The sequence below is a fragment of the Ursus maritimus genome, unplaced genomic scaffold, assembly GCF_017311325.1.
Source record: "Ursus maritimus isolate PB19 unplaced genomic scaffold, ASM1731132v1 scaffold_4, whole genome shotgun sequence".
In the NCBI taxonomy this organism is placed as follows: domain Eukaryota; kingdom Metazoa; phylum Chordata; class Mammalia; order Carnivora; family Ursidae; genus Ursus; species Ursus maritimus.
In genome coordinates, this window is record NW_024426552.1 from 47,111,943 (window position 1) to 47,138,154 (window position 26,212).

The window sequence follows — 26,212 nt, forward strand, 5'->3', positions numbered from 1 at the left end:
AACAAAGAGCTGGCATATTTACCACATTCTTCGCAATAAGACAATAACAATAATGTCAGAATATCATGTCTCCTCAAAAGATCTAAATAATTTCTATTTACTCTTCCTGATTTTAAGATAGGCAGGCTGGGAGGAGGCTGGTTACAACAAAAGTCCCACCCTTGAGCCTACCTTGTGTTTATGCTATAATCAGTTTTAATCAGGCACATCTACTGAAGTCATGGTATGGCCATACTTGCAATTTATTTCCATGGGGCACTCTGGATTCTCCTCAAAATGAATTCATTTTAAGGGAAGAGAGAACCAAAGCTTGGTTTAAGGAGTGTAGTACTCCTCCTTAAACCAAATGGTAATACTAGTATGGCTGCGACAATTGCCTTGACAGCACTGGTAATAGTAACAGGGGTAGCAGTGATCTCAGGATCAGGTACTGGCATCCTACCCATAGAAGACTTCAGGAGTATCAACTACAGCACCAGTAATGGTATTTTTGATAGCAGCATCAATAAGAGAAACACAAAAATAATGACTACCACTTATTAATCACTATGTATTAATTACTAAGTTTCTGGCATTATATTAAGAACTTTACATAGTTACATCCTTAATCTGCACAATAATCTTATAAGATGTGTGTTACTACCCCTGTTTTAAAGATAAAATAAGTAACTTGCCCAAGGTAAATCAGCAAGTTTGCAATACTGCTAAGATCTGAATCCAGACGTCTGGCTCCAAAGTCTATGCCTATTTTAAATGTAACAATCAAAAAAATTACCACCAAGAGAATGAATTTTCAGAGCCCACATCAACTACCACCTGGAAATTTCGTAACCATTTAGAAAGGAAAGCTAGCATTCTCACTGAACGGATTTTAAGAACACCCAGAAATTTTAGAACTATTATTAAATCTTGGCCCCAAATTGGTAAAAAGCCTGTACAGTACAGATTACAATTTGATAGTTCCATAGAATCCTCACAATAATGCTATTTTTCATAACAGAATGAATGTGCACTGATATCTTTTGAATTCCATGATGACAGTTCATAATAAGTGTTTTCTATAGAAAGTATCATCAATAACATTTTTATTTGTATGATACTTTATGTGCACAAAGAATTCTCACATGTGATATTTAACTAAAAGAGATAATAAACAATTTTGTGATGTGAAAAGGTCATTCAAAGGTCATTTCTCTTCTTACAACTGAGAAAACCAAAACTCAAGATTAAATGACACGAACATTAACCCAAGTGTACAAAATTAAAATATGTATTGGGCTAAGCACTGGGTATAAATGCAATTAAGACATGCTGTCTCTCCTTAAGGAGCTCGTGGTCTAGTAGAGGAGGCAGAAGTAAATACCTATAGTACGAACTGATAAATGCATTTCTAACATCTCTAATTGCACATTAATTTATATATTAAATACATTAGTAACTGAATAATGCCACTGAAACTCAGTTCTTCTTGCAAATTTAGAAAAAGTCAAAACTGTCAATGATAATTCACTAAGTAGAAGTGATGTGAAGCATAAAATACTCTCCAAAGGGAGAAAATTTTGTAAAATTTGTACATTCATATCAAATAAACAGTTTATAAAGCTAAAGTGTGTTAGAAATGTAAGAAATTTATTATAAATCTTTAAAAAGGCAGCTATAAATGCTCTTTAACGTAATTAGGCTTACAAGAGAAATACAAAACAGAAGCTACCTGTGGATGATTCAGACAAATAAAAAAATAAACAAGAATAGACCAATAATTTTTCAGTCAGATCAAAACTATTTATTGTACTGGCTGAAGTCAGAAAATTAAAAAGAGAAGTTCATAGCAAATGAAAGTTAAAAGATTTAGTAGTACTTACTAACTCACACCCCTTAGTTTTTTCCCACAATTTCTTTTTTATTTACAGTCCCCACATGAGCTCCCAGAGCTTAAAACAAAAGCAACTTCAGATTTCCATTTCTCTTACTGGCTCAGTAAGCTATAGTTGTTAATAGAATTCAGCTATCTCAAACCATTTTTGTGAGGAATACATTCAGCCATTCATTCAGCAAATAGTTCCTGAGTACTAAGTGCCAAATACAGTTCTAGAATCTAGACATAAAAACAGTGAATGCAACAAGATGGAGAGATAGACGAATAGATGGACAGACTGAGAGGTTGGCCAGACAGATAAATAGGACAGAGGAGGAGGAACGGAAAAATGTCAGAGGAATAGATTTCAATTATATCAAATAAATTGAAACACTGAAATAGGTAACTCAATTTTCATTAATACTCTGCATTTATTTTCCCAAAACATAAGTAGAGTGTACTTTTTGAAACTAATTATTAGCCACAGACTGCTGGTTCCAACAGCCATCTCAAGCCACCAGGGGACAAAAGTCATACTAGCCATCAGAGCACATTTGCCTCACTTTTCGCAAAAACGCATCTAGGGGGGGAAGAATAGAGGCTCATTAGAATAAGTAAATATTTATTTTGAGTAAAGTTACCACTAAACATACCTTTCAGTTAAAAAGGAGCTCTTGTGAGGATTTAGATTTTGACAAGATTCTAGGCTGCCATCAGATGATGAAGAAAGCTGCTCTGATTGCAAGTTGTCTGCATCACCCAAACTGGCCTCAGTTACAGATGAGGTCTTTATGTATTTTCTTCCTAACTCCGTTCCCAGGACATTCGTCAATATAACTCTGGGTATCCTGTCACACAAAATAACAAACACTGTACTGTACTGAAGTTTGCAGTAAAAAATGTATTCTAGGAAGTTGACTTTTCAAACATTTTCATCTTAGCACAAGTAAGCTATTACAACTATATCACTCTAGAAATCAACCTGTAAATACGTTGTATGAACACATTCTTTTTATATTTCTACAAGTACTTGTGTCTTACAAATCGGCACAGATTAGCCTGCCACAATAATGGTTTGACTGTACTATTGGATGCTATTGGGGTGCTTAAAATTTTAACCAACTTTTCTCAAAAATTCTTTCTTTTCCAGTATCAAAAACATAGATTACTACAAACTCAAGAAATCGTTATTCTTCTCATTCAACAGAAAAGTTATTGATAAATACAGACTTGTAATTGGCAAATGAGAAATGCTAAATCCAACAGGAAAGAAATCATTCAGAATGCATCTGTGGTAATGATAGATTCCAAAAGTGAAAAAGCACACATACCGGTGGTAATATATATGCTTTATATAACAGCAAAGGAAAGAGCCAAGAAATCAAATGTCTAGAAAATTAAAGTGTAATTTTAAAGCTCCAAATTTTTTTAAATTGGTGGGGTTCACATTACATGTACTATTAAAAGCCTGATATCTTCTTAAACAGAAGAGAATAAATATAATCTCTTTTTGGTGGGTCAATTGTTATTAAGAACAACTGATCTACTTTGCCACACTGCAATGATGCCCTAAAGCAATTATTTGGCCCTGAACTGACCAACCCAAACCAAATTACTGTAATGTTTTTAGTTCTTGTTACTGTATTTTTTAAGTTTTCCTATCTCCTCTTCATCAGATATTCTCCTTGACTGTTATCAATATGTCACTTGCAGCACTTTACTAATCCTTTGTGCGAGACAAGAGAAAACACTTAGAAATGGCCCGAGTACTTCTGTCCAAATGAAACTTGAGCTTCCCCGTACTTTGTTACATTGGATGTAGTACCTAAAGGTTTTCCCTTATTTTTACCACATAGAGGCATTATGTTCTTTTCACACTATGTTCCAGACAGCACGGAATTTTAGATCTTAGGAAAACTTTAAAATAATTTTAGTCTGCTCTTTATTTTAAACATGAAGAACTCAAAGCTCAGAAAAGTTAAATGGCTGAAGGTATAACTCTTCCTAGTAGAAGAACCTGGACCTATTATCTTTTGGCTTCCTTATTTGATTCCATTACATGTATCCTTAATACTAAGTTGCCAAAGGATCCAGATAACTGAGCTTTTCTATAGATACTGCAGGAAATCCTTGAAAATATGCATTTCCAGCACAACCACCACAAAAAAAGTATTGCAGTGATTAAGTGGTATATATGATGTAAAAGCAAAGGCTAGTCATAAACACAACTCCCTAAACTCAGAGTTTGAGTGAAGAAAGAAGGAGAAGGAAATCTGTCACCTAATACAACCACTAATTGTGAGGAAGGGAAGACAGAGATATTCCTCTACCTTTTCATATGATTTAAATCTCTAAGGATCCTAGTTATTATTGTCTGCTTTGTGTATTTGATGCCTGACAGAAACCTCCTTAAAATCCTCGATTTCATGTGGGAATGGAGGCAATGTAGGACCAGCAAGGAGTCTCAAGATTTCTTTTATCTGACCTCACACTAGAAATTGCTATGAAATAAATCGCTAAAAAAACTTCAGCTATAGTTCAAAGAAAACTCATTTGTGTTTCTCAATACTTTAGGGAAAATACAGAAATATTAGCAGAGATAATTTTATTCAGGTTAGAATTGTCTCTTTCCAAATAAATACCTTAATGTAAATAAGTTTTACTTACTTTTAAGATATGAGAGCATCCGATATATTGATAACTCATTTTAAAAATTGATAATATATACTCTTTTAATGGTCCCCTATGATTACTGAAATCTAAAATGTAGCCTATAATAAAAATAATCTAAAAACTGTAGTATTTCAGTAAAGAGGAAATTTAGGGCACAGAAGGAGACACACCAAAGAAATGTCAGCTCTCATTTAGTATCTGTTTAAATGCCTAACTACAATATGTTCAAGTATGTTTTAAAATGTTGAGTCCCTAAAAAAAAGCTCTCTCTCCAAATAGGAGAGATGGAGTCCATAAAAGATTACTTTTGTACAAAGTGTTGAAGAGAATAATCAACAATAACAAAAAGTACAAATAACAGCAAGCAAATGGCAAATTTTAAAGATTAGAATTCTCTTCTCAATAATAAATGATCACCGTATTCTTACAGAGTTTATTTTGCCACTAGATTTAAAGAAAGCAAAAGGCAAAGAAGATATGAAAAAAGAACCATGGAGGATAAATAAGACCTTTTAAGTTAAACAAATAGCTGAAAGTCTTTCCTAAGAGAGAAAAATATCAAAATTGACCCAAAAGCCATTTTAAGATTATATACCAAACTGCAGTAGAACATGCATCTCTAAAGCCCAAGAACCCTAAGGAGCCTTTTAAGCTATCAAAAGGTTCAAGGCACTATCTCATAAGCGGTATATCTTTCAGTGAGATAGCACTCTATCACAATGTAAACAAAATGCCACAAGAAAAAATTTAAAAGTAAGTAGAATATTTAAAGGTCAATAATTTAGATATCATAGGAAATATGTAAAAAAGTCCAATTCCTGCTTCACTTATGAAAAAAGTTAAATTTCAGAAGAGTGAAAAGCACTGTGGTACAGGAATTAAGAACAATGACTCCAGAGTCAGACAAAAATAGGGCCAGGTTCTGATCAGCACCTAATAATATAACTTAGTCAAGTTATTTACCATAATTTTTCCTCTTGGCATTGATCTTCTCATCTCTAAAATTAGGAGAAAATCTACCTTACAAAGTTGTTAAGATGAAATGAGATATTAGATGTAAAGCAGTTAGTACAAGTCCTGGCACATAGTAAGTACATAGTAAAAGGAAACTCGCTTTAATTTTCTTATTATTGAAGTCTTCCTCAAAGTTATAAATTATCCTTTCAAATGGTACTTAATTGTCCTAATTTATTATACTCTGCAATCCTGATGAAAACATCTTATTAGAAAAGTACATAACTAAATAGTTAGCAATGCCTATAGTACACCAAGATCTTCATAACACATGGCCATAGCCAAAACATCTTTCATGAACTATCTGCAGCTCATGTAATCTGGGTACCTTGAAGAAACAGAGCTCTTTGTGAGAGCCTTACAGAATACAAATCTATAAACTGATGACTACGTTCATAATACCTAAGCTATCTTCTTATAGTATACAACTATATAAGTTAGTACTGCCATGGAAATTTCATGGCTAGTGAAAATTTCAAAAGATTCTGAATTTTCACAAGAAATATATAAAGGTGCATACTTCATTTTTCACACTAACTCAAAATGGAAGAAAGGACTGAAAACCTGTCATTTCACAGTCTATTCAATTTTTTTCCTCAGTATGTAAGTGGTAACAGTAAGTAAAATAAAATGGCATTTATTTAAGATCATTTACTAATACTATGAAATCACATTTCAAAATATAATATGCTAAACCAAAGTAGAAACAAATTTTGTAATGCAGTGAGAAGCAGAAAGTATACTGGCCTGAGAATTAATGCCATTTATTGATTGTTTCTCTGCATGGCTATTTTCTCCAATTCTTAATTTTTTCAATTATAAATCGTGGAATCCTTGCCTGCATAGGTAGCAAGGTAAATGTAAGATTCAAATAATTTAATAAATGAGAAAAATTGGTAGCTCTTAATATAAACTTCGTGTTAAAAGCAAATTTTTAAAGAGATGCAACCCTTGTTGAAAGACAACATAATTATATCTGGTAATAAAGCTATAATACAGCAAGCAAAAAAATTACAATACTAAGTTAGTTTTCATTTTGTTGTCATCTAGATGAACACCTTTCTAAAACTACACTGTGACATTTTAATAGGGTTCTCATAATCCATTCTTTTCTCAGGTGATGTAATTCAAAAACATACTTTCTAAATCAGTTTCTTAAGCTATGTAAACAATTTTATTTTTTTTTTTAAAGATTTTATTTATTTATTCAACAGAGATAGAGACAGCCAGCGAGAGAGGGAACACAAGCAGGGGGAGTAGGAGAGGAAGAAGCAGGCTCATAGCGGAGGAGCCTGATGTGGGGCTCGATCCCATAATGCCGGGATCACGCCCTGGGCCGAAGGCAGACGCCCAACCGCTGTGCCATCCAGGCGCCCCGAGAAAACAATTTTAATTGCTTAAGAATTCTTAAAAGTGATTCATAGATTGTCTAAATTTGCTCTTTTCTTTTACTAAGCTAAATTTTAAGTGAATAAATTATCACTCAACTGAAATTATACTGGCTTAAAGAAATCTTAAGGTGACAGGAATACTGTAAGTATCCAAAAAGTCTTACCATCACAGTATCTAAATTATATAATTTTTTAAAACTTCGAACATGTGTAAATTTAAGAGGAAAATGAATACATATAATTAGAGATGTTCCAAGAACTGGGAACTAACTTTTCTTAATGGAATATGGGTACACTGTCTCCATATTTCTCTAATAATCTCCTGGTGCCAACTGATGAAAAGAATAGAAAGACAGTTTATCTTCTTAAAAGCCTTGTATATGTGTCCCACTAGGTTCTTTCCTGCCTAATGACCAAGGTTTATAAATGTCCCAAAGTTATCTCTCAGGAAAATAGATGTGAATCACATATGGAAATAAAATGTACACTAAAATATTGTTTACTTATTTAACAGAAATTTGTGCATTCCACATACTGCTAGTCTGATATTTCTAAAACTCTTGACCCTTTTCTTCATTATTTAAGAAGATGAATTTGGATTATGTTTTCTGTTTTTCTTCTCAATGTTATCCAGAAATTAAAAGGCTAAAATGCCCCGACATAAAAGGCAACATATCCATTTTAGATCCTAAAATGCAAATAAAACTTCTAAAAAATGTCATTTTGGTGACTGAATGAGTAATTCTGGTTTACTTAATAGTTAAATTTTAATATGAAATTAAAAACCAAAAATAAATTTCCCCCTTTTCATCTCTCTGAAATAATGAAATCCTAGCTAAGTAAAAATGAAAATAAGACAAAAATCATCAAGTCAATGTTAAGCAAAGACTGAAGAAAGAATAAGTCTCCTATTCCACATAGCAAGTCCCATACAGAAAACATTACCCAAACCCATACCCTAAACTGTTTTCTTACTTGAAGCTTGTAATATCTCTTTTCCTGGTTGTCACCGAAATTACAGAGCAAATAACTGGTTCTAATGGATGAAAATACATTTCAATCAAAGAGACAGGAGATGTAACTCTGCTAAGAAGCAGCCTCTTCCTTGAATTCAGAAAAAATTGATTGAGCATTCAGTTATGCACCCAGCAATGTGCTAGGTATTAGTATCAGAGTAAAAATAATAAAATGTAGTCACTGCCCTTGTGAAGCTTATTGTCAGGGAGGCAGAGAAACTAAATATCATAATATAGTGTGATAAGTGCCACAATATATGACCAGGCTGCTTAACAGGACAAAAAACAGGATTAAACACAAATTAGGGCATGGAATCAAGGAAGATGTCCTAAAAAGATGGCATATGAGTTCAATGCTAAAGACTAAAAGATGTCGGTAAAAGGGAAAAGCAGAATTGTTTCCAAAATAAAAGAACAAACAGCATGAGCTCTGAGGTATAAAACAGAACTATATATTCACTGAGCTACCACTAGTTCCCTAGAGACTAAAGCTCGGTTATGAATGTGGAGTAGACAGAGAGAAAGCTAGAGACAGGCAAAGGTGAGATCATTAAGGACCTTCTATCCTAAGCTAAGGAGTTTGAGCTTTATCCTGAAGGTTATGAGGAGCCACAGAAAGATAGATGTTAAACTAGAGAGCAAAAAGTAACGTCTGCCTTTCAGAATGAATAATGTAGCAACAGTATAGAGAAATAATCAAGAAAAACAGCACAAAACACAGGAAGCCCAATACTATTATAGTAATAAAGGCACAAAGTTATCAGCGCTTGACTGGGGCAGTGGCAATAAAAATGGAGAAGAGATCACTTCAAGACAGATTTAGGAGACAAAAATAACTACACATGAAAAACTACTGGATATAAAGGATAAGAAAGAAAGAGGAGTCATACACTCATACCGAGAAGGGATAAAGAAATAGAAATACTTAAGATAATGCATTCACTTTGGAACAAGTTCAATTTAGGACCCCTGGAGCTCACAGAAAAAGTCTGGACTAGCTGGTAGTTCACCCCAGGAAGTGAAAGGAAAACACAGAGAGAGAGAGAGAGAGAGAGAGAGAGAGTAAAAACCAAATTAGAATCTTATTGGGACTTTTCATACTGTATTTCAGTTTCATGAACACATAATCCAGCCCCTACCTGAATGACTCAAAGATTTAGGGTGCCTTAGTCAGTTAAATTTGTATCAGGTATGATCTAATAAGGAAATTCGTTTTACTTAGCTTTGTGTTCTGGTCTTTTTTCAAAGAACTGTCCTCCTTTAAAATTAATGTACAGATATCTTGACAGAGTTCTACTTTTATTTTTTAAATAATTGTGTGGAAAGTTAGCAGTTTTTATCTGGACTTAGCTTAAAGGACTTATATACTAACATTCAGATTACAGACCATATAACCAAAGTACTACACCTAGCTAATGACAAGTTATTCTAATTGAAAGCAAAGTACTTCCCTTGAAACGTATTCATTTAAGTGTTAAACTGTAAATGATACATTAAAAATATTATGTTACAGATCACAAATTCCCAGAGCTAATTCTAAACTCCATACACAATTCCTTTAAAAAATATAAAACAAAATTGGTCTTATTTTCTAAATTAAACTGTATATATATTATTAAAAACCTGGAGGTAATATTTCAATATCACCTCCTTTTTAAAAAAAAAATGCATGCAAAATAGAAGAAAGCTCACAAAATCAAAAGTAGTAAGGGCTTAGATTAAATAATATTTAATAGGTATGCTAAAGAGGCAGAAAATAAAAAATGAACTATTAATTCTGTAAACTCTGTCAAGACATAAATAGATAAATATATACCTTTATTTTCTCCATCTTTAGCATACTTTTTATATGTTATTTAATCTAGATCCTTATCTAGCCATATATGTATCTTCATTTTATATCATAAATGAATCCCTAAAAATATATATATGTGAATCAAATTATAAAGTGAGTTTAATGTACTAATGATACTTTGCTTTAAAAATAATTTTATGTCAACTTACTTAATGAAGTGCAAAACTATCATTAACTTTGTAAATTGAGATTGTCAGCTTTAAGATCTGCTTTAGAGTGGGGCACACCTGTATATGCAGATTTTCTTAAAAATCATTTCCAACAATCTTAACAATTTTAAGATTATTGGACTTCTACTATTTCAAATGTGGTAGGTTGAACAAAATCAATACTGAACAACATACCTTTTAGATAAATTAAGGCTTTGGTGAAGAGGTTCTAATTTTTGACATGTCTCTAGGCTGTCAACAGATGTCGAAGGCAATGAGTCTGATTGCACCTTGTTGGCATCACATAAATTAGCATCGTTTCTAGGTAGGGTCTTTCTGAATTTTCGTCCTAAATCCGTCCATAGGACATTCGTCAACACAACTTTGAGTTGCCTGTTACACACATAAATAATTAATACATAAAGTACTAAACATTGTATAACACATGAAGTAATCACAAACTATACCAAAATAAAACCTCCAGAAATTCTCAATTTCAGTTCTTCAATCAATTAACTAGAGTAATAAATAAGTAAAATACTTGCTTAATCATTCTCAAATATATATTAAAAAGTAAAGTCTATTTTACTTCAATTGGAATTTTCTTCAGAATTCTGTCTGGCATACTACAACCGTGGCCACACACATGTCTGTATAGCTGTTGGGATTCATGATAACCCATCTGCACCTATTTATACTTTTACTGAAACAACAATACACATCTACATAACTCACCACAAGAAGCAACCACTTTCTGCACTATAATAGTGTTTTTAATATTTTTTGATTAGGAAAGCATTATTAAAAGTAAAAGTGAGGGCACCTTGGTGGTTCAGTCAGTTAAGCATCTGACTCTTGATTTTGCCTCAGGTCATGATCTTAGGGTCATGGAATCAAGCCCGCATGGGGCTCCACACTCAGTGCAAGTCTGTTTGAGATACTCTCAGTCTTCCTCTGCCCCTCACCCCGCTCGCATGTGCTAATGCTCTCTCTCCCTACAAATAAATAAAAGCTTAAAAACTAAAGGTGAAATACTACATCATCTACAGCCTTAATAAGTCTACATAGTCTATGTCTTCATAGTCTTAAGATACAAGCTTAATTTTACCTAATTTCTACAAATAGGTCAATTTAAAACATTTACTTTTACTGTACCTACACCCTTTTCAAAAGTAAAACTGATAAATGCAAGCAGCTTCAGCTTTTTGCCTCATTACATTTTGGCCATAACTCATTCAATACATCTTTCACTGATAATACTTAAAGAACAATGTTCTGTTCTGGAACCAGAGAATAATTCTTGCAGTAGTGTGGACAGGCTACCAAATGGACTCAAGACAATGTCAAATGAGAAATATCTGAAAGAATTGGAAATGTTTAATCAGAAGAGTGTCTTTTCTCCTCTCTGGAACTGTTTTAGGCATTGTTTCTTTAACAAATGTTTTAGGCACTGTTTATTTAACAAATGTAGGAATATTAAAAAACAGGAGCGCCTGGCTGGCTCAGCTGGTGGAATAGGCACCTCTTGATCTCAGGGTTTTGAGTTTGAGACCCACTGGGTATAGAGATTACTTAAAAATTGTAAAAAAGAGAGAAAGAAAGAAAGAAAGAAAGAAAGAAAGAAAGAAAGAAAGAAAGAAAGAAAGAAAGAAAGAAAGAAAAGAAAAGAAAAAAGAAAAAAGAAAAGAAGGAAGGAAAGAGAAAGAAAGAAAGAAAGAAAGAAAGAAAGAAAGAAAGAAAGAAAGAAAGAAAGAAAGAAAAAGAATATTAAGAAAGAGAAAGCAAAGTGATCATATATTTTAAAGATAAAACAGATCTTGGGGTGCCTGGCTGGCTCAGTTGGTAAAGCATGCGACTCCCGATTTTGGGGTCATGAGTTCAAGCCCCATGTTGGGCCTAGACCTTACTTAAAAAAAAAATAAAATAAAAGATAAACTAGGTCTCAAAGACATCGCTTGTTTGCAGCTGCCACTTTGGGCTATCTTCAGACCATCTGGAAGGAGGCAGTATAAGTCTTCAGGAAAAGCTCCATAGAATACACTGAAACTCCAAATGTTTTGAATTTAAAAAATTGTTTTTTAATCTACAGGTTTTAGAATTATCATTAAATAATAAAGAGATGAGTGACAGGTCTATGAATAAATAATAATAATTCATTCTTCATTCAACAAATACTTACCAAATACCTTCTAGCAAAACCACTAGCAGAATCTAGAGATTCAGCAACAAACCAGATGCTTACAGTGCCTGCCTTCATGGAGCTTACATTCCAGAAAAGAATTACACAGTTAATTACTTTATTACAATTGTGATAGGTGATATGCAGTTAAAGTACAGATACTTCACTTCTTCTGAACTAGGTCAAGGAAGGTTTTACCTAGGATATGACCTTTAAGTTGCAGGTAGAAGACACTATCCAGAAGAAACAGGTGGAAAATAAAGAGCAGTCCAAAAAAGGGGACAAATGCAAAAGCTCCAATACAAGTAAAGCTTGTTGAAGAAAATCAAAGGACTTACCTGGCTCAACTGCTTAGACTGAAGAGGAAATTTGTACAAGATAAGGACGGACAGTTTGGCAGGACTGATGAACTATATTAACAATTTGAGGTTTTATGTCGAGAACAATAGAAATTCACTAGTTTTAACAAGAGAATGATGAGCTCACAGCTGCATTGTTAAAAGATCACTTTGATTTCTTATGAAGAATGAAATGGAAGCACTAAGGTTAAGGGTTATAAAAATGAATTTAGAGAGGTAACAATGACTTTATCACGGGCAGTTTAGTGGAATGGTGGGAACAGAAACCAGAATACAGTGGGATGAGTAAATGGAAAAGAAGGAAAGGGATACAGCAAATGTAGGCAGCTGACATATGACTGAAAGGAGGATATAGAACAAGAGCTGAAGACAAATGTGAAATGCAGGTAAAGTTTCTTAGTAATTGGTTCATTAGTTAGTTAGCTTAAGACAGAAGACATCTGTGTAAGTTTAAGTGCCTAGGGAAGAGGTCAACAGGAGAGACTGAAGATAAAAAGAGACAGAATAATTAACACAGTAAATTTCTTAAGAAATGGTATAAGAGCTAATATTTTTTAACATGCACTATATACCAGGCACTATGCTAACAATTTTACAATGATTTACTTCATTTAAACCTTACAACTACTCTATGAGGTATAATGGTAATTCTTCTGCAATTAACACCAAGATAGAATGATTAATAACTAAGCCCAAAGTAAAATGGGTGCGTAGTGACAGTAGGATCCAAAAGCATGCACTTTCACCTCTACTGCCAGCACTCTTAACTGCTCCACTATGCTAGTTCGTGATGGAAGAAGAAGCATCCCTTTCCTTCTTCCAGGAAGTTAAAGGAACCAAGATCACCTTTTCAAAGTGATAGGAAAGGTAAAAGAACAAACGCTTGAGAAGAGAAAGATTTCAAATCATCACTATGGAGAGGGAGAACACAAGCTGGTTAGAGAAACACAACAGGATTATCTTGAAGTTTAGGTATCCAGTGAGATTAATAACCATGAAATTATAATGCCACAAATATACTCTGTTTTGTGATTTTTTTTTCCACCACTGCTCAGTCACCATAGTGTTAGCCCAATCCAAAAAAGATAATTAGGTTCACAGGTGATTAATAACTACAAAAGAGAAGGGCACCTTTATAATAGAGAGATCCGACAGCTACCACCTTAAGCAATGATCAAATGTAGAATCACCAACAGGGTACAAGCAAATCTTGTATATCTGATACAATGCAATAAGCAAATGACATCAGCTATGAAGTATTCTTGCCAAAAATATAAGGTGAATGTAATCCACGAGGACAAACCCAGATAAATCATAAAAGTCTAGAATATAGGACATTATACAAGACAAATGGCCTAAACTGATCAAAAAAGTGAAATGTCATGATTTTTAATAAAAAAGATAGACAGGGGTATTCTAAGATTAAGAGGCTAATGAGACTTAATAACCAAAATAATGATGCATAAACTTCAACTTGATCCTATATTTTAAAAAATAATAAGATAGAGGCAGCACCTGGGTGGCTCAGTCGGTTAAGCATCCGACTCTTGATTTTGGCTCAGGTCGTGATCTCAGGGTTCTGAGACTGAGCCCCACACTAGGATTCGCAATGAGCATGGAGCCTGCTTAAGATTCTCTCTCTCCTTCTATTTCTACCCTTCCTCCCACCTCTCTCTCTCTCACAAAAAAAATAGTAATAAATTTTTTTAAAGTAATAAAAAACATTTTGGGGACATTTAGGGAATTCTAATTCTAGAATCTGTATCAGATAACAAATGAAATTATTATTAAATTTATTCATAATATATTGTGGTAATATGTAAGAAAATGTCCTTGTTCTCAGGAAATGCAGGTTGAAATGCCATGTCAGCTACTTTCAAATGGTTCCAGGAAAAATGTCTATTATATTTCTATCGCTACAAGTATATATGTGATATGCACTTACATACATGTACGAAGAGACTAAAAGAAGGCAAGTGTGGATAAATGTTAACAACTGGTGAATCTAGATGAGGGATGTATACGAGCATTTATGATCCTTTGACAAAATAATCCCATGTCTGGAATCCTATACCAAGAAGTATGAAATACAGGGGGGGAAATTCATGCACAGAGATATTCATCATGGTATAATTTGAAAAAGCAGCAAACTAAAATCAACCTTCAATGCCCAGAAACAGCAGAATGGTTAAGTAAACCAGGATAGAGCCACTTTAGCAAATGTTACTTATTAGTCTCTTAAATCTTCTACTTTAAATTTTAAGGTAGCTAGCTATCTCTGTTTTTCTTTTTTCTACTTGTCTTCATTTGTTTTATTTTATTTTTTTAAGATTTATTTATTTACTTGAGAGAGAGTGAGTAGAGGGAGGGACAGAGGGAGAGGGAGAGAGAATCTCAAGCAGACTCCCACTGAGCACAGAGCCCAATGTGGGACTTGATCTCACCACCCTGAGATCAGAATTTGAGCGAAAACCAAGATAGGAGTCTTAACAGACTGTGCCACCCAGGCACCCCTTTATTTCTGTTTTCTATACAAAGCAAGCACTATTCATGTGAAAAGAAGCGTCGACTAATTCTTTTAAAGAATGGTCAATAGTTCAGGTTTACCTAGCCAAAAACTATCAGTTGACTACTGAATATGTATTTTTTACATTTAGGAAATTAGACTATTCATTCAAAAGATTTTGCAAGGGGGTGGAGGGATGGAATAACTGCTGATGGACATTAGGGAGGGCATGTGATGTAATGAGCACTAAGTATTATATAAGACTGATGAACTACAGACCTGTACCTCTGAAACCAATAATACATCATATCTTAATTTAAAAAAATAATAAAATAAAATAAATTTTGCAAGAGGGGCACCTGGGTGGCTCAGTCTATTAAGCAGCCGACTCTTGATTTCAGCTCAGATCATGATCTCAGGGTGGTGAGAATGAGCCCTGCATCCAGCTCCACACTGGGAATACAGCCTGCTTAAGATATTCTCTCCCTCTCCTTCTGCCCCTTCCTCCCTGCTCGCGCATGCTCTTGTGCTCTCTAAAAATAAATAAACAAGGGTACAACTTAAAATTCTAAATGTTAAAAAAAATATATTTATAAAATCTTAAGGATATATATATGGCATACTTTTGGTCTAACAGGAAAACTACTGAAAATTAGTAATTTCCTAAATTATTTGGAAAATTCTCCCAATGGTAATTTTAATAAATTTAAATATAAAAATATCCAATGTTGGAAAAAGCTATTCTTCTATTCATCCAGACCAATTAAGAATTTATGTCGGAGGGGCACCAGGGAGGCTCAGTCGGTTGAGCAACCAACTCTTGGTTCCGGCTCAGGTCGGGATCTCATGGGTCAAGAGATCAAGCCCCTGTGATGAACTCCTCGCTCAATGGGAGTCTGCTTGAGATTCTCTCTCCCCTTTCCCTCTGTCCCTCCCTCCACTCACTCTAAAATAGATAAATAAATCTCTCTCTCTTTCTTTCAAATAGATAAATAAATCTTTAAAAAAAAAATTTATGTTGGAGGGGCGCCTGGGTGGCTCAGTCGTTGAGTGTCTGCCTTCAGCTCAGGGCGTGATCCCGGGGTTATGGGATCAAGCCCCGCATCGGGCTCCTCTGCTCGGAGCCTGCTTCTTCCTCTACCACTCCCCCTGCTTGTGTTCCCTCTCCCTCTGGCTGTTTCTCGGTCAAATAAATAAATAAAATCTTTAAAAAAAAATTTATGTTGGAAAATAACAAACCATTGCTGATTTTACTGATTGTTCTAATAACGTGTCTCTAAATGAAAAAGACAATTGAGATTCTCTGGGGAAAATATTTATTTCATGTTTATATATTTGGTTTTATTGTAACTGTAATTTGGCTGACTAGTCACATCCCAAAGCACAAGTCAGAACAATTTTTTTAAAATTAAACATTTTTACCTTAATATTTTCTTTTTTCTCCAAAATACTAAGGTAAAAAAATGTTTAATTTCTATGTTTAAATGCCATAAGATTTCTATGGATACTGGAATAGAAATTAAGAGTGAAGAGCAATATTCAAACCCTACAAAACCTAAACTTTGTATTTTAGAAACCACACTTAAGTAGAAATACTATACCAAAAAAAAAAAAAAGTAAGAAAATCAGGAGACAGGTTGATTTTTTTTTTTTTTTAAGATTTTATTTATTTGTCAGAGAGAGAGAAAGAGAGTACAAGCAGGGGGAGTGGCAGGCAGAGGGAGAAGCAGGTTCCTCACTGAGCAAGGAGCCCGATGCAGGACTCAATCCCAGGACCCTGGGATCATGACCCGAGCCAAAGGCAGACACTTAACTAACTGAAACACCCAGGCGCCCCAATAGCAAAAAATTTCTATAGACACGCTGGAGAAGACACAAAGCCAGTAAGTACAAGAAAATATGCTCAATATTGTTATTCACCAAGCAAAAGCAATTAAAACCACAATAAGATACCACTGCACATCTGTAACAAGGGAGAGTGTGGAGGAAGTAAAACTTTCCTACACTGTTGGTGGGAATATAAAATGCACAATCACTTTTGGAAAACAGTTTGGCAATTTCTTACAAAATTAAAAATGTACTTTCAATGACTCAGCAGTCCAGCTCCTAGGTATTTACCCCCAAAGAAATGAAAACATATCCACACAGGCATTTGTAAATGAATATCCAGAGCAGCTTTATTCATAGTAGGAAAAACTGGAAACAACCCAGATGTCCACCAAGAGCTGAATGGATCTGAAAGGGCTAAAAATATGTCATCCCAAAATATGCCACGTTGGCATATAATTCTGAGCTGAAGCCACTTGAGAAATAGCAAGTGCAGGAAAGGCTCTCTGACCTCCCCCTTTCTACCTGAAGACAGGTCCTAAAATTTCCCATGAGAAAGGTGCCTTTTCTATACCAGGAAGACATTCTTATCACTGCAGACTGGGAGTAGACACCAAAATGGATCTGTATAAACAAACCTACTAAAATAACCTTTATCTTCCATTAGTTTCCCCCATATACTTCTTGTCACTTTCCCACAATTAATGTGCCTAGAAACATAAACCCTTTTCTTTTGTCTTGTCACTTCACAAATGTATTGTTCTTTGTTAAAAAGATATATAGGCTGTCAGTCCTAACCATGTCTTTAGGTCTTCATTTTTCCTAAGAGCTTCCATGTGCACTTTTAAAAAATCATACAATATTTGTATGCTTTTTTCCTATTGATCTGTCTTATCAGCTTAATTCAAAGGCCCAGCCAAAGAACCTAAGACAGTAATATGGACAAATCTCCAAAACATGCTCAGTGAAAAAACCAGACATTGGGGCGCCTGGCTGGCTCAGTCAGTAGAGCATGACACTTGATCTCAGGATTATAAATTCAAGCCCCACTTTGGGTGTAGAGATTACTTAAAAATATTTTTTTAAAAAGACATGAAAGAATATACATACTTTGTTTTCATGCATTTCCAACTCTAAAAAGACAAACCTATAATGACAGCAGATCAGTAACTAGGATTGGAGGTGAGTGGGCTTGGGGGGTAAGTAAGAAAGGGCACATGGAAAGTCTCTGGGGAACTGGGTATGTTCACAAATTGTGGTGGTAGTGGTAACATAGGTATATAAAAATTGTTAAAATTCATCAAAACAGGGGCGCCCAGGTGGTGCAGCCAGTTAACTTCTGACTCTTGGTTTCCGCTCAGGTCATGATCTTAGGGTCGTGAGATAGAGCTCAGCACGGAGTCTACTGGAGATTCTCTCTCCCTCTTCCTCTGTCTCTCCAATGCCCCCCCCACGGCATGCATTCTTTCTAAATCAATCAATCAACCAACCAACCAACCAACCAACCAATCGTTTTTCAAAATTTCATCAAAATACACACATAAACTGTGTGTACTTCATTAGATATAAAATATACATCAATAAAGGTGACTAAAACTCATTAAGAGAGGTGCCTGGGTGGCTCAGTTGGTTAAACGTCTGCCTTTGGCTCAGGTTGTAATCTCAGGGTCCTGGGATGGAGCCCTGCATTTGGCTCCCTGCTCAGCAGGGGGTCTGCTTCTCCATCTCCCTCTGCCTCCTCCCCCCTACTCATGCTCTGCCTCTGTCACTCTCTCTAATAAATAAGATCTTTAAAAAATAAAAAAAGTCATTAAGAATAAGCAGAAATATTTATATTTAATTTTATTATATTTAATAATTTTTATTAATATTAATAATTAAATATAATCAAATTAAATATAAATAAATTAAATATTTATACTGCCTTTAGAAAATGAGTCTACCTATTTAGTCCTCATCAAAGCCAAATTAAATGAACTAAACTAGTAACATTTTTATTAATTTATACAAGTATACTTTGCTCAAATTTATATTGAAAAATTAGTTAGAATAAGTTCAAGGGCTCTAAAGAATCATCATCACTACAGTATGCCTTGGATGCCACCTTTCCAGTACATGAATTTGTCACCTGGCAAATGGCCAAGTGCCTTAGCAAGCATTTTGAATGAGAAAGGTTACTTAAGCTGATTCTTTGAAATTAAAACACTGGTACTTAACACACACATAGGACTACACTGATTTGGAAACCACAGTTGACTGAATAATTTTAATCCATAATCAGATAGTTGACACAATAAATTGCATGCCCCTTCCACACTCCCCTTTCTTACTGTCTCAGTCCATTTCGGCTCCTTTAACAAAAATACCACAGACTGGTTGGCTTAACAACAAACAAATATTTCTCACAGTTCTGGAGGCTGGGGAGTCCAAGATCAAGGCATCGGCAGATTCGAGTTGTGGTAGAGCTTCCTGGTTCCCAAGTGGCCATCTTCTCACTGTATCTTGACATGGTAGAAGGGATGAGAGCTCCCTGGGGTCTCTTTCATAAGAGCACTATTCCTATTCATGAGGGCTCCACCCTCATCACAAATCACCTCCCAAAGGCCTCCCATCTCCTAACACATTACAATAGAGATTAGGATTTTAACACAGATTTTGCGGGGGCACAAACATTCAATCCATATCATATACTTAATTTCAGCTATACTTTAAGTTTCTTTATCACCTACAGGATAAATCTCTTTTCCCTCAGGTTGCTCTTAGTAAACATTTCCTTCTTATTTCATTTTGATGGATGCAGCTTCACAGACGGGCAACCTGCACAGCATATAGACCCCATGCTTGTTTTAAAGCTCTGCCGTTGCTATCTTGAAATTCTTAATAATTTTATCTTTGAACCTGTATTTTGTAAGTGAAAGTCATGAAACAATAGTGCATGCACATGAGCAGAGAAAATATTCATCATATGCATGTCCAACCATTCCTGGCTGCTCCATTCACATATAATATTTGAGATGTCCATGAGCAAAAAATTCTGGTGGATTCACTGTATGTGGGAGTTCAATGAGATTCAAAGTGAGAAAAAGGCAAGCAGAGGCAAAAGTCCTGAGAGGCCACATTTTTTCATTTAAACCAGTAAATAGCTCCAGGAGAAAAAGAAAAAAGAAAAAAAAAAAAGAATGGCATCTAAGAAACATGAATGACTAAGGTGCCCTATTGTATCCTTTCTTACTTGTGTTACTTCCCTGTATTAGCCAACCACTTACGCTGAAAATGATGACACAGCAGGAAAACAAATGATAGGGCAATTCTTAGTTCCTTTTTTACTTTCATTCATTCTTTATACATCATTATGCCAGACAGAAAGTTTTGGTAGAATGCAGATGTATCAAAAAGTGACATAAAAGCTGCTAAGTTTAGTTCTGTGCAGCATTTCTACTCTTCTGTTAGGAACAAAAATATGTATATATATATATGGGGCGCCTGGGTAGCGCAATCGTTAAGCGTCTGCCTTCGGCTCAGGGCGTGATCCCGGTGTTCCGGGATCGAGTCCCACATCGGGCTCCTCGGCTGGGAGCCTGCTTCTTCCTCTCCCTCTCCCCTGCTGTGTTCCCTCTCTCGCTGGCTGTCTTTCTGTCACATAAATAAATAAAATCTTTAAAATATATATATATGTATATATATAAACTGAAATATAAATTGTATAATTTCAGTAATTGTACATACTCGTATCTGCATTTAAAAAGAAGAATTAAACAGTATAAAGGTGAACAGTAAAATTCATCCTAATTACTTAAAATTTTTCTTTCTCTTTATTTAGAACAACATATAGATATAAATAAAAGACACTACAGTAAGTTGAGAAAGAGACAAAAGAAAGGAAAATGTTTTATAGCTTAGCACTGTGATATAATGGGAAATATACATTTGGTCTTTTTTCTCTGGTAAATACATCAAGGTGCAAGGGGGGTAACATACCCAAATAGGTCATGGAAGCTCCACACCCCCAGCCCATACCCTGCCCTATAGATCTCTTCTATTTGGCTGTTCTTATGTTGTATCCTTTATAACAAACCTATAAATGTAAATAAAATGTTGTCTTGAGTTTTGTGAGCCATTCTAACAAATTATCAAACCTGAAAAGGAAGTCATGGAAATGACCAATTTATACCAGCCAGTCAGAAATACCAGTGACAACCTGAGACTTTCAGCTAGCATATGAAATGAATGCAGTCTTATGGGACTGAGCCCTTAAATTGTGAGATCTAATGCTAACTCACCACAGAGTGTCAGAATGGAATAGCACTACACTCAGTTGGTGCCTGGAGAGTTGGAAAATGCTACTGGAAAAGACACATGCATTTTGGTGTGAGAAACGTTGTGAGTAAAAACAGTTCATAAGTACCTTTATTCAATAGGATTTTCTCTATTTTTTTTTAAACAAGGGACCCTGAACTTTCATTTTGCCCAGGGTGCTAAACACTGTAGCTGGTCTTACTTGCATAGCAACGCTGCCAGAGGAAAAGAACCCAGACAGGACAGTTTTTTCAGGCCCCACACCTTTTCAGAGAACATCAAAATCAAGACACCCATAGAGATAGCTCTAAAATAATAAAAAAATAATTGTAATGTAAATATCATCGGTTTTATTAGGAGTTATTAGAGATCTGATTTAAATAGTCTCGTTTAATCTGTTTTGCTGCTAGACCTACTGTAATACTTAATAACAAATTCATAATGTTGGAGAATAGAGCAAACATTTGGCATAAGGATTATTTTAACCAAAGACAACTGAGAAGCAGATAAGAGAAAATCTCTATTACCCTGACACCAAAACTACACAAAGATACTACAAAAAAAGAAAAATACAGGCCAATATCTCTGATGAACATAGCATCTGATGATACAAAAATCCTCAATAAAATATTAACAAATTGCATTTGACAATACATTAAAGGATCATTCACCATTCAAGTGGGATTTATTCCAGGGATGCAAGGAAGGTTCAATAATTACAAACCTGTAAATAATACATCACATTACTATGGTATCTCTCCCAATCGGATGGGAGCCCCCAAATGTGGAACGACCTGATTGAGTAGAAGCTGGTGGCACAGGCAGTGAAGGGATTCACCTGAGGCAGAACAAAGGAGATAGAAGTTTCTTGAATACAAAACAAGGGAGCTACAGGCAGGACAGCAAATCACAGACTGTCTGCAGTGAGGCAGTGAGAGAGGGCTGTATTTTAAGGTGGAAAGTGAGGCACGTGGGTGGCTCAGTAGGTTGGGCATCTGCCTTCCACTCAGGTCATGATCCTGGAGTCCGGGAACAAGCCCTGCATCAGGAGTCCCTGCTCAGTGGGGAGTCAGCTTCTCCCTCTGCCCCCATCCCACTCGTGCTCTCTCTCTTGCACTTTCTCTCTCTCAAATAAATTTAAAAAATTTTAAAAAGTAATAAATAAAAATAAAAAATTAAGGCAGAAAGTGAGGAGGTATGAGGATGTATGGAATTTTCCCTTTTTTGCTACCTGTGCCTTGTTGTAAGTAACCCATTGGCTACTTAGGGCCTATGGATATTTTGATCACTTGAGGTGGGTCAAATGATGGCCTGTCTATATTCAGCCAGGGGGCTGGGGTCACTATGTGCCCTTTGGCCCTGATCAAGTTTCCACTGCTCAAGCCTGTTATCTAAAAGTGGCCTCTACAAGTATTATAAGAGGAAAATAAAAACCATATGATCACCCCAATAGATGCAGAAAAAGCATTTGACAAATACAACACCCATTCATAATAAAAACGCTCAAAAAAACTGGTATAAAAAAATATACTCAACATATTGAAGACTATATATAAAAAACCCACATCTAACATCATATTCAATGGTGAAAAACTAAAAGTTTTTCCTCTAAAATTAGGATTAAGATAAGAATGCCCATTCTCACTGCTTTTATTCAACATACTACTGCAAGTCCTAGCTGCAACAATCAGAGAAATAAAACGCATCCAAATTGGTAAGGAAGAAGTTAAGGTGTCATTATTTGAAGCTGATATGATACTATATATAGAAAACCCTAAAGACTCCAACAAAAAACTATTAGAACTGATAAATAAATTCAGTCAAGTTGCAGGATACAAAATCAATACACGGAAATCTGTTGTGTTTCTATACACTAATAAAGTAGCAAAAAGAGAAATTAAGAAAACAATCCCATTTCCAATTACACCACAAAGAATTAAATACCTAGGAATAAACTTAAGTAGGTGAAGACCTGTACTTTGAAAAATTTAAGATACTGATGAAAGAAATTGAAGATGATACAAACAAATGGAAAGATACACCATGCTCATGCACTGGAAGAATTAATATTATTAAACTGTCCATACTACCCAAAGCAATCTACAGATTCAATGCATCCCTATCAAAAACCAATAATATTTTTCACAGAACTGGAACAAATAGTCCTAAAATTTGTATAGAAGTACAAAAAACCTCTAATAGACAAACCAACCTTGAGGAAGAACACAGCTGAAGTATTAAAATCTCAGATTTCAAGATATACTACACCAAGCTACAATAATCAAAACAATACGGTTCTGACACAAAAACAGACACGAAGATCGATGAAACAGCATATAGAGACCAGAAATAAACCCATGCCTATATGGTCAATTAATCTATGAGAAAGGAGACAAGAATATACAATGGGGGGGAAAAGTCTTTGCACTAAATTGTGCTGGGGAAACTGGACACTTTCTTACACCACACATAAAAATAAACTCAAAATGGATTAAAGATCTAAATGTGAGACCTGAAACCATAAAACTCCTGCAAGAAAACATAAGCAGGGGCGCCTGGGTGGCACAGCGGTTAAGCATCTGCCTTCGGCTCAGGGCGTGATCCCGGCGTTATGGGATCGAGCCCCACATCAGGCTCCTCCGCTAGAAGCCTGCTTCTTCCTCTCCCACTCCCCCTGCTTGTGTTTCCTCTCTCGCTGGCTGTCTCTATCTCTGTTGAATAAATAAATAAAATCTTTAAAAAAAAAAAAAAGAAAACATAAGCAGTAATATTTTGGACATCGGCCTCTGCAACCTATTTATGGATATGTCTCCTCAGGCAAGGAAAACAAAAGCAAAAATAAACAATTGGGACTACGCCAATATAAAAAGCTTTTACACAACAAAGATCAACAAAACAAAACTGGAATCTACTGAATGGGAGAAGATATTTGCAAATGATGTATCTGATAAGGAGTTAACATTCAACATAGGTTAGGGAGTTATACAACTCAACACCAAAAAATAATCCAATTTAAAATTGAGCAAAGGGGGCACTTGAGTGGCTCAGTTGGTTAAGCCTCTGACTTCAGCTCAGGTCATGATCTCAGGGTCCTGGGATGAAGCCCCGTGTCAGGGTCCCCACTCGGCAGGGAATCTGTTTTTCCCTCTCCCTTTGCCCCTTCCCCTGCTCATGTTCTCTTTGTCAAATAAATTTAAAAAAAAAAAATTTTTTTTAATGAGCAGAGGACCTAAATAGACATTTTTCCTAAGAAGCCATACAGATGACAGACACACGCAGAGATACTCAACATTGCTAATCATCAGAGAAATGCAAATCAAAACCACAACCAGGGCACCTCACACCAGTCAGAATGGCTAATAACAGAAAGACAAGTAATAAGCGTTGGTGAAGATGTACAGAAAAGGGAAGCCTCACGCACTGTTCATGAGAATGGATATTATCGCAATCACTGTGGAAAACAGTATGGAGGGTCCTCAAAAAATTAAAAATAGAAATACCATATGATCCAGTAATTCTACCACCGCCTATTTCCCCAAAGAAAATGAATTTGAAAAGATATATGCACCCCTATGTTTACTGCAGCATTATTTACAAAAGCCAAGATATGAATGCAACCTAAGTGTCCACTGATAGATGAATGGATAAAGAAGATGTGGTATGTCTCTCTCTCTCTCTCTCTCTCTCTATATATATATATATATGCAATGGACTACTACTCAGCCATAGAAGAATGAGATCTTGCTATTTGCAACAATATGGATGAACCTAGAGCGTATTATGCTACATGAAATAAGTTGAAGACAGACCAATACTGTATGATTTCACTTACATGTTGAATCTAAAACACAAAACCAACAAACAGACTCTAAAATACAAAGAACAAACTGTTGGTGGCCAAAGGGGAGGTGGGGTGGAGGATGAGTGAAACAGATAAAGGAGATTAAGAGTACAAACTTCAATTATAAAATAAATAAGTCATAGAGAAGAAATACAGCCTAGAGAACATAGTCAATAACGCTGTAATAACTTTGTACGGTGACTACACTTACTGTGGTGAGCACCAGAAAAAAAAAAAAAAAAGTTTAAAGAAAAGCTCTCTGCCATGCCCCTACTCACCTAAAAACAAGACATAATTTATTAAGGTATCTCCCTTTCCTGTATTAGGAAGGGCAGAGATCTTAATCACCAAGAGACAATTCTAGATTCTTACCCGCCCAGAGACAGATACCAAGAGCTACCTACATAACAAATATTACCAAATAATCTTTACCTTCCATCTGTTTCCCCCATATATTTACCTTCCCATTTTATTTTACGTAGGGACTTGCAGTCCCTAAAAGCCTAAACCTCTTTTACTTTGTCCTACTGTTCTTTGTTTTTGTTTTTTAAGATTTTATTTATTTGTCAGAGAAAGAGAGCATGCAAGCACGCACAAGCAGGGGGAGCGGCAGGCAGAGGAAGAGGGAGAAGCAGGCTCTCCACAGAGCAGGGAACTGGATGTAGGACTCAATCCCAGAACTCTGGGATCATAACCTGAGCCAAAGGCAGAGCTTGACCAACTGAGCCACCCAGGCGTCCCCCTACTGTTTTTTGTTAAGATGCTATATAAACCTCAAATTCTGGGAAACCTGGGTGGCTCAGACAGTTAAGTCACTGCTTTCAGCTCAGGTCATGATCCCAGGGAGCTGGAATCGAGTCCCACATCCGGCTCCCTGCTCCTGGAGAGCCAGCTTCTCCCTCTCCCTCTACCTGCTTCTCCCTCTCCCTCTACCTGCTGCTCCCCCTGGTTGTGCGCACTCTCTCTCTCTGTCAAATAAATAAATAAATCTTTAAAAAATAAAAAAATAAACCTCAAATTCTGACGACACTTGTTATTTAATCATTGAGTTCTTCCACGTGTGTGGTGATGCATATGTTAATAAACCCTGTTTTTTCCCATTTTTTTAAAAACATTTTATTTGTGAAAGAACGGGCAAGCACAAGCAGGGGGAGCAGCGGGCAGAGGGAGAAGCAGGCTGCCCACTAAGCAGGGAGCCTGATGTGGGACTCAATCCCAGGATCCTGGGATCATGACCTAAGCCAAAGGTAG

The 26,212-nt window shown here is 35.6% G+C and overlaps 1 protein-coding gene across 2 annotated transcripts in view; it reads right to left on the reverse strand.

The window, feature by feature from the left end:
• SENP7 (SUMO specific peptidase 7) overlaps window positions 1-26,212 on the reverse strand; it is a 155,316-nt gene that overhangs the window by 55,045 nt on the left and 74,059 nt on the right. For both annotated transcript variants that reach the window (XM_040621177.1, XM_040621178.1), the window contains 2 exons: window positions 10,149-10,346; window positions 2,509-2,703 (listed from right to left, as the gene is read on the reverse strand). In XM_040621177.1, the coding sequence (XP_040477111.1) occupies window positions 2,509-2,703; window positions 10,149-10,346 (393 nt within the window). The remainder of the gene's footprint in view (window positions 1-2,508; window positions 2,704-10,148; window positions 10,347-26,212) is intronic.